General features: G+C 40.3%; 1 protein-coding gene across 1 annotated transcript in view; it reads right to left on the reverse strand.

Moving 5' to 3' along the window:
* Positions 1-9,519, reverse strand: part of ST8SIA6 (ST8 alpha-N-acetyl-neuraminide alpha-2,8-sialyltransferase 6) — a 10,529-nt gene extending 1,010 nt beyond the window's left edge. Inside the window, exons 1-4 of the mRNA XM_010184052.1 lie at positions 9,376-9,519; positions 7,035-7,147; positions 5,643-5,735; positions 3,109-3,581 (exon numbers count right to left, since the gene is read on the reverse strand). Of these exons, the coding sequence (XP_010182354.1) occupies positions 3,113-3,581; positions 5,643-5,735; positions 7,035-7,147; positions 9,376-9,444 (744 nt within the window). The 5' untranslated portion in view covers positions 9,445-9,519 and the 3' untranslated portion in view covers positions 3,109-3,112. The remainder of the gene's footprint in view (positions 1-3,108; positions 3,582-5,642; positions 5,736-7,034; positions 7,148-9,375) is intronic.
* Between the last annotated feature and the right edge of the window lie 4,590 nt (positions 9,520-14,109).

The raw sequence follows: 14,109 nt of genomic DNA on the forward strand, positions 1-14,109 counted from the left end.
AGGCACCAGCACACCTCTGCTCCACCTCTCGTCCTTCAGTCCTTCTACTCAGACCATTGAGCTCGGACTCCTCCGAGCAGCTGCTACCGTAACTGTGCTGTACGTCAAAGCAACACGTACTCGTCCTCCTCGCTGTCTCTTTCCAGCAAGCAGAAAACCTGATGGATTCTTGGTCAAAAAAAATTTGCATTTTAACCAGGCTTCTGGGCAATCAAATTTTTGCCAGTTTGATTAATCTATCGTCTGACAATTTTTCTAATCAGATTTTTCTGTCTATTTTTAAATATGAATCAGGCCATTTCCCCTCCTTGAACCTATGTTTACTTGAAGCTAATGACAGGCCCTTCGGGCTTATCAGGTTAAACCAATGAACAAACAAGACTTCCTTCAGCTGCAGGGCCATAGCAAAAATGATTTGGTAATTTAATACAAAATAATAAAGATCATTATTTTAATTAAATTTCAAGATTTCGCTGATGTCTCATTTTCCATTTTACCATCTGTGACAGGTATACATCTGCTTTAGCAAAGATGTGCACGTCTGTTGAGCATAATCAGAAAGGTGCAGGATGAGATATTAAGGCAGATGGAGTTTCCCACATTGCTCAGCATCGGCTCTACAGGGTTCTCAGATCTGACAATTCTATCTAATAAGAAAAGTTCATCTTTATAATGGCAAGGATGGTGTTTAGGACCAACATTGCCAAAATGGTTCATTGCGATGTAGTTATGCTGTCTCTATAGAAGCTGCTCTAGAAGCTGCTACCTGCTTGCCATACTGGTGCTTGCAGCAGAGCATCTGCCTTCAAGTCTGGAAGCACTGGACAGGTTGTCCAGAGAGGTGGCAGGAGCCCCATCCCTGGAAACATTCAAGGTCAGGTTGGAGGAGACTCTGAGCAGCCTTATCTAAAGATGTCCCTGCTCACTGCAGGACGGTAGGACTAGGTGACCTTTAAAGGTTCCTTCTGACCCAAAACATTGCATGGTTCTTATTTACAGCAGCAACCCTTTGTGTCCCAGTAATGTGTGAGGGAAGTTCTGCCTGAGACTTCTATGGGCACCCAGTGGTGTAAGGAACTTTAAACTACCCACTCACAGGGGAGAGCATGGCACAGACAGCACATAAAAGGGAAATTAAAAAAAGAAAGGAGATCATTCAATTTTTAGGAAAGGTCATCTTCAGTGAAATATACTCATTACAGCATTTCAATTATCTCTAATATTTGATAATAGTAGCAGAATGGCAGCTCATGCTGAAAGCATTTAATTTCTTTGGTTTTAAAGGGCTAGCTTTTCTCTTTGTAAATACAAATGTAAATTAGGGCAGCACAACTTATCCTTCCGGTTGTTTTTTTCTTTACCTCTTATTTTGCAAATTCAGCCACAGAAGTGTTTTGCAGTCTGTTAAGTAAGGACAGCACTTAATTAACCCATACAGATGCTTAAACATTTCTGTGGCTTCTATCTGCTTCTCTCGAGATTAATGAAGAGCTGCCTTTCATTTTCTCTGCTGGTGTAGTTACTACAATTAAAATTACATGGTATGTCTCCAGTGATCTACATTATAAGAATAAATACAATGGAAACTGCAGGGTGTAAACAGCTTAGCCACTAAAGAAATACATTATGTATTTCTTAACCTTTCCAATATGCTGCAACATATTACTGGAAAAAAGCATACTTTAGCTACAAGAAACTGCATACATATACGCCTCCTAGGTAATCTCCTGCCATGGATTCACTAGATCGCTTCTAGGTCACTTCTCACATGTTTTGTGTTATTCTAGTAATACATGGAAGCATTTATTATTCTATTTCTTCAAATAAACTGGAAGTGAATAAAATTGTGCCTTCTTGGTACTAGCAATCTGCTAGTTTAAAACTTAGCAGTCTCTGATGATGAACCAAATGTGAATGTATCTTTGATAGGATGTTTTTTTAAATACCATCAAAGGATATTTTCAAATACATTTCAGAACCTAGCCAGAAGAAAAGCCCTTAGCTTTTGAACTTAAAATTCCTGGCTTGAACAAGATGATACTCTTTTAATTACTTTAACTTGAGTAATACAGTTGTGAGATTACATCAGTCCAATTACAGCATATTGTATACAGTGGTACTGTACATTTCACTTACTGTTATATTAACTCGAACCCCCTGGAAAAACAGAGCTCTGTGAAAGGCAAATCTGACAGCAGTACTATGAGCTGGGGAATTTCTGAGTTAGCTTAAAAGATGAGGAAGTATTTATACAAATAGTCTTATTCTGTCAACAGGGCAAATCAAGATTGAAAACATGGAGACAAATCTTTTCAAAGTCTTCTATAATCCTTACACAGTGAATTGGCGCAAGGTCAGAGGCCAGACTCTGTGCTGCGTTTCTCTGAGACAACACACAGAAGGTAGATGTCCAAGGAGGATGGGACAGTTAGAAAGGACATAGGACAGGGAATGACACTTCATCCCAGATTTGTAACTCCCAGATTCTGAGATGCCTCAAGGTAAAATCCTCAGCAAGATCTGCTGTAGTGTATGACAGCTTCCTCACTGCTGCCCACAAGCTGCTTCACAGCCCAGGGCGGCCGGAGCATACTGCTCTAAACTTATCTTTACCTAAAAAAGAGCAAACAAGGGTACATATGCATGCTACTCCTTCATGAGGCAATCTTAATCCTTACTTTGGCCTCAGTATACATCTGGAAAGGCTGTGCCAGGATTAGGTGTCTTCTCTTGTAGATCGCAGTATGTGATTGGCTTTAATAAAGCAGTTCATAAGGGAGGCTGGTTCATGGGAATTGATACCAAACCAAATGTTGGTTGGTAGACACACATATTGGAGATATGGATACACCAATGATTGACTGTGAATTATGGTAATAATGTGCATGTAGCTATGCTCCCCATCTGAAGTTTACAACTGAAAAACATTTCTCAACTCTGTGGTACATTATATTTATTCAGAAAACTCCAACCTTTCATGAACACAACTTTCGCTGAGTGTAAGGCAGATAAATCACTCTAAGGAAGAACAGACCCACACTGTTCACAAAACAAGTTTTTCCTTGACACTTAAATAAAGACATTTTATGTGGCAAGAATGTGACCTACCTTTTTAGTCTGATTCACATTTACCAAACTGCAGCTTCAAAACGCCTTTGCCATGAAGCTGAAGGATCTGGTTGTACTCTTTGGGCATCGCATGAAAACCTGGTTTAGGCAGCTGGTTGTCGTAATAGTGGTGGCTGATTGGCATCTTCTCTGTGGATTTTGAGAAAGGCCAGAAGCCATAGAGCTTCACATTCTCACACAGCTCAAGAGCAGCACTAGTGATCATAAAACCAGATGATAACCGGTAGGCTTTCACACCCTTAGTTCTCCAGAACTGGGCAAGACTTTTCAGATAGGTCGGGTGAAAAAATATTGCCCTCTGGGTTGCTTCAAACTCTTGCAGAGTGTGATATACTTTAAAAGAAGTGGCTGTGTTGCTTCTGAAGGAAAATGCTGGCAATAAAAGGAAAGCATCTCCATAGACCGCAATGTTCTCCAGAAATTCTGTCTTCTTTTCATTTAGTTTGTTGTATCTGCAAAGTACAACATTATGAATTGTATAAATATTACAGACCAAAACAGCACAACTGCACTTGCATATATGAGTTTTGAAGTATAACAGTTCAGCCTCTCTATATTGCAAATTTATGCCAACCTCTTCTATGTTCTCATATGTGCAGTTATGAAAATCTGACTTTATTGTATAATAAGAACACACTCTGTAGGATTGAATTGGCAACACAGGAGCTACTGAAGCAGATCAAATCCACTGCTAATAAGACCAGGAGCTGTTTGCAGGATTGATCGATTCAAGATATTTCAAAGGAGAATGAAAAAAAAATTATACTTTGTTTAAAAACACATGTGCTACGATATGTACTGCATGTGTTTGTGAAATGTGTTTCTTTCATCAATAGGTATATAATAACCTCTCTTCAAAATCTGGGTGTCTGCTCTGTGTGGAAATAAGAGTATGCATGTGAGCAGTCTTGGAGCATTAAAGATTCATGTGTGCTCAAGTTCTGCAGGGTCTTAGCTGCTTTTGATATACTTTTAAAATAGTTGAAAATATAGGCATATCTATTTATCTTCTTCAACCACAAAGGAAACACATGCAGATCTGTAAAGACTTAGAGATCTAACTTCATAAATGAAGAGGATTTATCCTCAGATGCTTTGGTTCCCCAACAGCCAGCAAAGAGACTTAGCTCTCCCCTTTGGAGAGAATGTACATTGTACATCTTGACATGGTTGAAAAGCTGATTAACCTTCACAATAACATCAGACCAGCTCAGTACCCAAAACCAGAATTAGAAATTAAAGGGAATAAAGTCAGAATAGGTCTTCTGAGAGAAGAAACAAACTCAGTTCTGCTAAATGGTGCCATGTTGCTTCCTGCTCCTCCTTCAGAAGCATTTAGTGTTCTCTGAATACTTAAATAAGTAATTTTTTAAATCCTGAAGTCCTCTTATAATTTCATTTAATCCTCACACAGGTTTAGCTCCTATTTCTTGCAGTGTAACTCCTACTAACCCTGGTGTGGCTTAATTTGGCTAAAAAATGAGTGCAGCTGTGGCAGAACACTTTGATCAAGCCCAGACAATTTGGGCATCAGGTCAGCAGTCACCAATGATGCTGAGTCACTGGACAAAGTTTTACTTCCTTATATTCTTGTGCAGCCCCACTAACATCAATGAGCTAAATCTATATTTGAGGAAGCAATAATTCATCTTCATTGAAGTCAAAAAGGGCCGGGTAAGCATCAAGGTACTTAGTACTCATTGCAAAATACCAAGTTCTATCCTTGAATCAATGACAAATGCTTGTTAGTCACTTCCATGATCACAGTACTTTTTCCTTCGCCCTTTAAGGGAAAAGAAAAAAAAAAAGCAGCTTTGCCTGATGTTGTCTATTTGACAAGTACAGATACAACAGACAGTGAGATACAGTAAGATCAGTAAGCAGTAAATAACATGCCACAGCAGTCCTTTTCATAGATAAGCTGCGGTTCCAGCCTGCTGAAGATGTCAGATTAGTCAGCCTGGCCTTATTAGATTTTCTTTTCATCAAGAAGGTGAAAAGACTTTGCTGAGAAAAAAGTGTGATCAGCTTTCATATGGATCGAGGAAATGGATTACAAAAATTGGGGCTCCATTCAAGAAATAGCCTCAATCAGAACAGCCGCTAAGCACGCTACCAAAGAACATGTGCGTACAGTCCCACTGATGGAGTTGGACACACATTTCCAAGCTTTCCTGATTTATGATTATAATTCCTTTCTTATGCTGGAGGTCATGAGGGTCATGGCAGGGGGAAGAAGTGGCTTGGGCTTTCAACCATCCATTTCACTTTGTCATAAATTGTAGACTGGTGCCAACCAAGGCACTTGCTGACTCCTTTCTGCTATAAAAAAGGCCACGTTTAACAGATTTCCATTTAGACTGGTGGATATTTTACATGGGAACTAAAGCTTAATGAAGTAATCTGCATGCACTGCTCTCTATGCTGGTATCCCACTGGATTTCCAACAAAATCTAAATCATGTCAAACAATTCCACAATATTGTACACAAACAGATTTGCAGTAGTACTTACTTCTGAGCTATGATACTCGGATTAACAGTCACAAGGTTTGTTTTATTGCCAACATCTTTGCTAACGCTTCCTGTGGTTGGAGGGAGGTTACACCTGAAATTGAGAAACATTTACTGAAACAGATGTGCACCAGAAATGCTTTACAGTTATTATTCGTAAATTCCTCTCTTGTGCAATGACACTTTCACATCAGCTCCCAGGGATCTCTAAGCACTTTACAAATATTAAATAAGGCTTACAGCACTTCTAGTAAAAATATTTAATCTACTGTACAGATGGTTAAAATAGGGCACACAGAGCTCATTTTCATAAATCATCTCTCAAATCAGAGGCAAATTTAAAATCCCAGAAGGAGCCCGTCTATGAATGCCCTACGTTAGATGCTAGGAAATATTGCCCCTATTGCCTAAACAATGTGTTTCTTCTGGATTCTTTCATTTTCTGTTTAAAAACAGTCTGACTGACACCAAGTTCCTCAGCTTGCACAGCAATGTTGGCAGCTGCTTCATGAGATAACAGTGGCATAACTTGCCCAACCACAGAAACAGTGGCTTCTGTAAAAGCTAAAGAAAGCGTTATTTTTAAGTCAGTCACTTAGTAAGTTCAGCAGATTTCCCATTTCTGTTAGGACAGTTACCTAACTGGGAAGAATTTTTTTTTCCATTTGAAAAGCCCAAATATCAGTTAAAAGTAAGAAAGGAAACAAAATCCAGCAGAATGTGATTGGACATTATTGAGAGGAAAACCTTCATTCTGTTACTCTGTTCTCTTGCAGTAGCTACAAAGTGTGAGTCACGTACTAAGAGACTGGGACAAATTATGCTCTGAGTATGTGTGGTTTTCTCCACAATCTACAGAAGGAGATAAAAAACCTACTTAAATTAGATATCTGATTTTTTAGATAGCTAGCAGGTGAGACAAATACCAGCGCAGATAAATAACTACACTAGTAAGCCAACCTAAGGCTAAGTAAACCCTTTGTTATACCAGAGGTAAAGGTAAGCATGTGACATTTAGTATCAGTTTTTCTTATTTCAATTTCAGGGTTTTCTTTATTCTCTTCTCCTGATAAAAAAAAAAAGAAATAAGAAAGGTCCCTTTCCTAAAAGATGTTAAATGAACAGAAATTTCAGGTTCTCAGATAATTGTGTTTCACATCACTGGCAAGGAGTCTTTGCAATCATAGATCATGCATGAATCTATACAGGCCTCTCTTTACCCAGGAAGCAGTGTTCTGAAATCTGCAAAGCAGAAGGGGTATCCTTAGAGAAGCAGAAATAAGGAATTGTCAAGATCCTGCCTCACTGCTACAAACTGGTGCTGGCACACTTCCAAACCTGCCAAGTTTTCAGGAACATTGGACACACTTCAGCAAGATGAAGCAGCTCTCACCTAAACACAAAGTCAGAACGATCGATTTCAGCTCCGCAGCTGGAATTTTTCAGAATGCCTCCATTTCCAACCACAGCACAGGTCTTGAAGGGATGGACTGAAAGAGCAGAGGACTGCGAACAAATCACAGAATCACAGAATCATTATGGTTAGGAGAGACCTTTAAGATTATGAAAAGACACAGGCAATGTCTTACAAATCTTTTGATTGTTTCTTCATGTCTTTAGTCATTTGTCCTTGCAGGTTTAATCTGGTAAATCCCAGCGAAAGCATTTACCATTTACCAGACAGTGTTGCCAGGACCAGATAGCCAAGAGCCAAAAATAGGCACCAACAGGCTGAGAAATGCTACTTCTGTCGTCAGTACTTTGAGGGAATAAAATGGATTGTTAAAATTTGATTAGTATCTTTTAAATACACTTAACACAAAAATTAACTGGTAGTGGACTGAATCCTTGACAAGCTAAGAAACTACATTGTTCTGAATATAGTTTAAATTTACCTATTTTCCTATGCACTGGAACAGACTGGGGGTTGTCACATGGTAATTGACTTTGTCAGCTAAAAAAAGGTAACTTTCGAAATGTTCATTACTTTGTCATCACACAATTACATTTGATGTAAAATAATGAATTTTAGGGGAACCTGAAGATGCTGTAAAGGCTAATTGTGTGCCCTGGCTTAACTCATCTGAATGTGATGGCCAACCAAAGAGGTTACTGTTTCTGGCTGCTCACCCTCTCTACTCCTCTCCTTGTTAGAGGTTGCTATCCTGCAGCAAAGCGGCTGAATGGGAGCTAAAGTCATCCACTTGTGAACCAGCACAGATCACAACCTGGCAAATTCATGTAAATTGTTGGCTATTTCAGTTGACGTTAGTATAGCTGGCTGTTATCCCAGGGTCTCAGAAAAATCTCATACATCTCATTCAGCCTCTCCTGCCGTGGGAGCACTGACATTCAATGGAGAGGCCAACAGCTGGGCTATTTTGACTTGTAAAATTGAGTCAAAACTTGCTTACAAAAAGCTTTATCCTTCCTCCTTCTCTCATCAGCTGGCCCTAAGAGAAGCAGGAAGGGACACTGTTATGAAAAAGGCAAAAAGTGTGGGGAAAGTGGCAGACATCATGTTGCCTTGCAAATTCGGAACCACTGTAACCTCTATTGCAACGAAGTTTTTGGTGATTCACAGGAGCATTAGAAAGGGCTCAACTCATGGTAGCTGGGATCTTACAAATCCAGAATACCAGAGATGGTTAAGAGAGCTCCCATGTGCTTTTACTTTTGAGAAATTAAGTAATTAAGTAAGTAATTAAGTAATTAAGAAATTAAGTAAGTAATCTCTGTGGCCCTCTTTGTCTGGTCTCCAGAGCTTTTATGTCTGTTATAAGCCCTGAACTATGAAATCCTTTGGTCAACCTGTGTTTCTGGCTGCAAAGGCCCCATCCCAGTGGGCAACTAAGCTGGTGAAAGGGCTGAAGGAATGTCCCATGGGGAGCAGCTAAGGACTTTGGGCTTGTCTGGTCTGGAGAAAAAGAGGCTGAGGGGCAACTTCAGCCAATTGCCCTCTACAGCTTCCTCAGGAGGGGAAGTGGAGAGGGAGGTCCTGGTCTCCAGTGCTAGGATGTGTGGGAATGGCTCAAAGCTGCACCAGTGGCGGTTTAAACTGGACATTAGGAAGCATTTCTTTACAGAGAGGGTGGTCAAACACTGGAACAGGCTTCCTAGAGAAGTGGTCGATGCCCCAAGCCTGTCAGTGCACAAGAGGCATTTGGACAATGCCCTTAATGATATGCTTTAACTTGGTAAGCCCTGAACTGGTCAGGCATTTGGACTAGATGATCATTGTATGTCCCTTCCAGCTGAAATATTCCATTCCATTCCATTCCATTCCATTCCATTCCATTCCATTCCATTCCACTATCAGGTTTACCACCAAAATAACTTTCATAAGTTATGTGCCCAAGCCTGCACTGGCAATGGCATGGGAATACAAGAAATATGAAATGTTGTCCCACACTGAAATGCCTTTGAAAATGGGAATGAGGAAAGCAATGCAAATGTACTGAGAGGATTCACCCATGAATTCAGCCGGCTACCAATCCAGGCTGCACTTTGTTTGCTGTAGCAACTCTACCTACAATCTGACCTCTGATACCCTGTCCACGCCTCCACCAGTGCAGAGGAAAGCGAAAAAAAACCCCATCTTATAAGGTGAATGAAGAAGTGCATACAGGGGGTGAAGGGTCTTTTCCAGATGAATCAAACAAAGCAACTTCATCACTAACCCGAAATATATGTGATACTGCAATTACAGTAACAGGTAAAGATACAGTTCTTACCACAGGCAGCATCTTAAAAATGTCCTCTGTAATGAGGATGGTCTTTTTACTGTCCACTTCGTAACTCATGTTACTTCCCAGTGGGGTGTTGTTTTGAGAAACAACAAAATTGTGAACTGCATCACAGCAGGAAGCTAATTCTGACCTGCAAAAAACCCAAACAAAACCTGCTCAAAGACAGACAAATAAGTAGAGGAGCAGTAGTAGAGAACTACATGAATGAAAACCAGTTCTGATTAATTAAGCAACAAAAAGCTGTATGAACCCTCTATAATTTCATTTCCCTTACTTGCTTTGCTGAGCAAGTCCATTTTCACAGCAAATGATCAGAAACTAATCAGACCAAGAACTATTTTGCTTCTCCTGATTTCTCTCTTGGTCTCCCTTTCTCATCCAGAAAAAGTCATAATTGGTGTTCTCCTTATTATTAATTGTTAAGAGTGTTATAGAACCACTGAGACACTTCAGTTCCCAAGGAATTAACAATGTGATTTCCATCAACATAGAATGAGTGACTGTAAGAAACTAGAAGGCTCAAGAAAGAAAGAAGCAAGGAGATGAAAGGAATGGTGATGGGAAGTACTGGCTATAGTACTTAGTGAGCAGCTAGATAGTTGCAAGCCAATTAATTAACAATTCATTTTTGCAACAGTTCAGCATGGTTTTTCTGTGCAAAATATTAAAAAAAATACATCACAACTTGCAAATAAAGAAGACGGCTATCTTTGTGGTAGAGACAGACAGCCTAGCTGCTCCCCGAAACACATAGCAGAAGTCCTTAAATAGGTAAAGAGTGCAAGAGATTCACTCAAACTTTATGCAGGAGTGAAGGCTATCACCCATATTACAATTCCTGCTACCTCCAAATTTATAAAAATATTATGTGTGTAAATATTCTATATTATTAACAGTGAAATGCAGCCCCATCAGACCTGAAACGCTACAATTCATTTTGCTTTAGAGAATTATATTCTCTCTGCTGCTGCTGGATCCGATTTTCAGATTTTAAGGCTGAACTATTCATGGTCAGCCATTACCTATGAATTGATAGGGCATAGCTATCTCATTAGATGAGATTCTAAGAGAACTACTAACCATTTAGGGAATAAAGTTCATTGATAACAGAACTGCTTGCAATTTTGAAGGAGATAACACAGCAGGGAAAAGAGAATAATTCCTGTCCTAACACTGAAGGTTAATTGGGAAGAAAAAAGAATTACAGTTAAAGCCAGAGGAATAGAAAAGTTTTGTTTCATACTTTTTCAGTGAGTACGGTAAACTTAACCATTGGAACTAGTTAAACAATACAGGCCAAATTCTGGCTGAAAGTAAGCTGACTTTAATAGGGTAAGACACAGATACGAGAAGTTGCTTCATTCGACTTTATCAGCAATGTAGGGAGAGCAAATATTCTAGTAATAATATAATTTTCTTTCTGATGGAGATGAGGCATCGTCTAGCACATGGAAGAACCGAAGGATCATGTTTCCTGGAAGACAGGAAGAAAATTAACATGTCTGGGATAACTCCCAATCTCACTTCTCTTGATATAATGGTCAAAATGAGAGGAAAAAAAGGTTGCAAAGGTCAGTTTGATTCATACATAAAATCCTACCAGAAAGAGCACCATTTCAATTGTCAGATGGTTTATTAACCATCTGACATATATACATGCATACATACATACATATACATATACATATACATATACATATACATATAAAATTAACAATTTTATGTACGACCATCCATTAACCCATTTTGAATACTGAGCTCTGAAAATCCTCAAAGTTTCCAGAAGTGTGTGAAAAACACTGGGAATGACTGAGTGCTGGGATGGCACAGGTCTGAAATAATCATACTAGGAGAGTTACCAGGAAATGTTAATGGGAAATGTTACTCCCGAGGGAGGAAACAACTCGGGGAGCTCCACTCCCTGACCTCAGCGATTCCCCCTGTCTTGCTTGAAGTCTGAAGGGGCAGGGGGGTGGGAGTCTGTGGACAATGAAAACTGCTGGGTCCGAAGGTGAGGATAGAACTGAGACGATGCTCTGAAAACAATTTCTCTGGGCATATAGTGTCCTGTTTAAAACATATAGAAAAGTATAAATGGAGCAGTGAGGCAGGAGAGTCAAATGATTAAATCTGGAAATGCTGGATATTATTGAACCACTCTTGACCAGAGTCCACTTGCTTTTCTTTCTTGTACACTTTTTCTTACAACCAGCTCTTTCTAGCCTTAATATGTTCTGCAGTAATAAGAGGATTCAGATATCACTGTCAGGCCCTCAGGGCACCACCCAGCCTCGCTATCCCTCCTCAGCCCCAACCCCAACCTGCCCATGGCCCAGGACTCCATTTCAGCCCCCCAGAGCCATCAGTCCCTGCCCCAGTGACACTGCACCAGGGCCAATCTCCAGCGGTGCCCATCCTATCCCCATGGAGGTGCCCATGCTCAGGGCTAGGGCTGCTCCACTCCTGCCTTTGGGTGGGACAGGTTTGGCTGCCAGGCCCTGCTCTGCTGGCCAGGTTATTGCGCTGGGATCCCAATCCCTGTCCCTTAGGGAGCAGCTGTCCCTCATTGTTCCCTGGCAATCATATAGAGATAAGGAATCACAAAAACCATAATGTTTATTTCCTCGATTTTTTTTCTTAAAGCTAAATGAAGCAGGCCTAAATATTATCTGTGTCAACCACTGCAGGTTCAGAGAAGGAATAATGCCAGAATATTCTTGTCCAGTTTTAGTAAAACAGCTGCTCTGTGCGTGACGGATACCAGAACCTGAAAAAGCAAACTGATGATAGATAACATTCATTAATACAGATGATGTGTTTTTCCTTTTTTATTACTCACTCCAGAAGAACGAGTGCTTCAAAAAAAGCAGTAACAGTCTGGAAGAAAAACAGTCATCAGAATTGACAGGAAAGTAATAGTTTAAATTAATATTATGGATCCACTGAGGAAGTAAACCAGAGCCAAGCTAGTTCAGAAACGCAGTCAGAATACATATTGATTAACAGTGTCTTACAAAGAAGTTCCTAACCAGATGGTGGAATAAGAGACAAGAGTGAGAATCTTAACAGCACCAAACAGTACTACCTAAAAGCCAAACTCTGCATTTTCTTTGGAAGGGTAGAAAACAATCCATGTTGTCTGTTTTGACCAGGAAAAAATGCTGAGATATGGGGGCAGCTCTTGGAAGATGGGAAGCTGATATAAAGGCTGAGCATCCACCTCAGATACGTGTAAGAACATGGATATAGCCTACAGTGAGGTTCAAGTTCCAGTTGGTAACAGAGCTGATAGACTTGGAGGTTGCCCTAGAACAAAGTGTTTTTATCATCCAGTCACAGCATTAGAAATCCAGAGTGAAGGAAGCGGGAGTCAAACTACCCAAGTTTAGCAGGGCCCTAGGTTTGGGAAGTGTCTCCTCTGGAGTGCAGGGTGGTACTGCCAGTTTCTTATTTGGAGGAAGCCTTCTCTCCAACATTTCTCCTGCAACCAGCTGTAACCGGGGTGAGACCTAAAAGCTATTTTTAAATCCTGAGGTGTAACATTAACCACAGATATTTCTAATGCCAAGATAAGCAGAAAGGGAGTTGATTGCATTATCTGTAAATTTCACTTGTAGCAAGTGAGGAACAAAATCAGTCCCTGGAAAAAGACCACACCATTTGGAGTGGTAATACATACCTCATAAACGGAAGTTTTATGAAGTACAGTCATGACAGTCTTAATCAATCACCTAAGGGGAGCGGTGTGCTGCATTTGTCTGTGAAGTTTTGTTGATATTAGACAACACAGAGCCACTGTTGCACCGGAGAATGTTTTTTTGTTGCCCAGCAGACACTTTCACTAAATTTCATCCTTTGTGGACCAAGGATGCTGGACCCATTTCTGTACTGAGGTCAGCTGGGATGGAATTCTGAGCCCACATGGCATCCAGATAATTTCTTCAGGTTTGTGGCTGCTGAGAACTGAAGAAAATTCTGGTTTCTGAAGCAAGTTATTGAAGTATTGAGACAGGTCAAAGAAATAATGTTTTCTAACTGCTATGCAGCTAGTCCACACTGCAGGCCACACAGAGGACTGCTGTCTTGATTGTACATGTTTCCAAATCCCTCTGCGTAACACAAACACTTCACACTTCACTCTACTTAGTAGAAGTCAGTAAGTAGCTGCTGGATCTAAATATGCTGATATGGTTTCTTCCCAGCTCCCGTAGTAGCTCTGTAGCCAAAAAGCTCAACCAGAACTATTGTATACCTCCTAGCAGCAAAACTAATTCACTCAGCTTGGTTCTGCACTAATAGGAATATATGCGTTTTAGCTGGTTCAGTGTTTGCATACAGGCTGCATGTGTCTGCTGACAAGACACAGTGTGCACACACCCTGAGGAGACTGCAATCATCTCAACATCTTCCTTCCCACAACTCAATCTGAACCAGCTGTAAGGGCTAAAGCAGTCAATGGTTAGTCAAGGGCTAGCAGACTTTCTCAGCTGGTCCAAAAGCCAGCGCTGCCCTTATCCCGAGTGGAATGGGAAGAATCTGTAATAACGGTGAAATTTGCCTTCATCCAAAGAGCTTCTGCAGAGTTTAAAAACTCCCCACTTCTCCAAACTACTGATACAAGCTGCAAGAGGACCTTTGATTCATCCTCCTGCAGTAAGTGGGAAAGCTTTTATTCAGAACACCCTTTTTCATTAGAAATGCTTCACTAAAGTAAATATA

Source organism: Mesitornis unicolor, unplaced genomic scaffold (assembly GCF_000695765.1).
Source record: "Mesitornis unicolor isolate BGI_N332 unplaced genomic scaffold, ASM69576v1 scaffold2695, whole genome shotgun sequence".
Lineage (NCBI taxonomy): Eukaryota > Metazoa > Chordata > Aves > Mesitornithiformes > Mesitornithidae > Mesitornis > Mesitornis unicolor.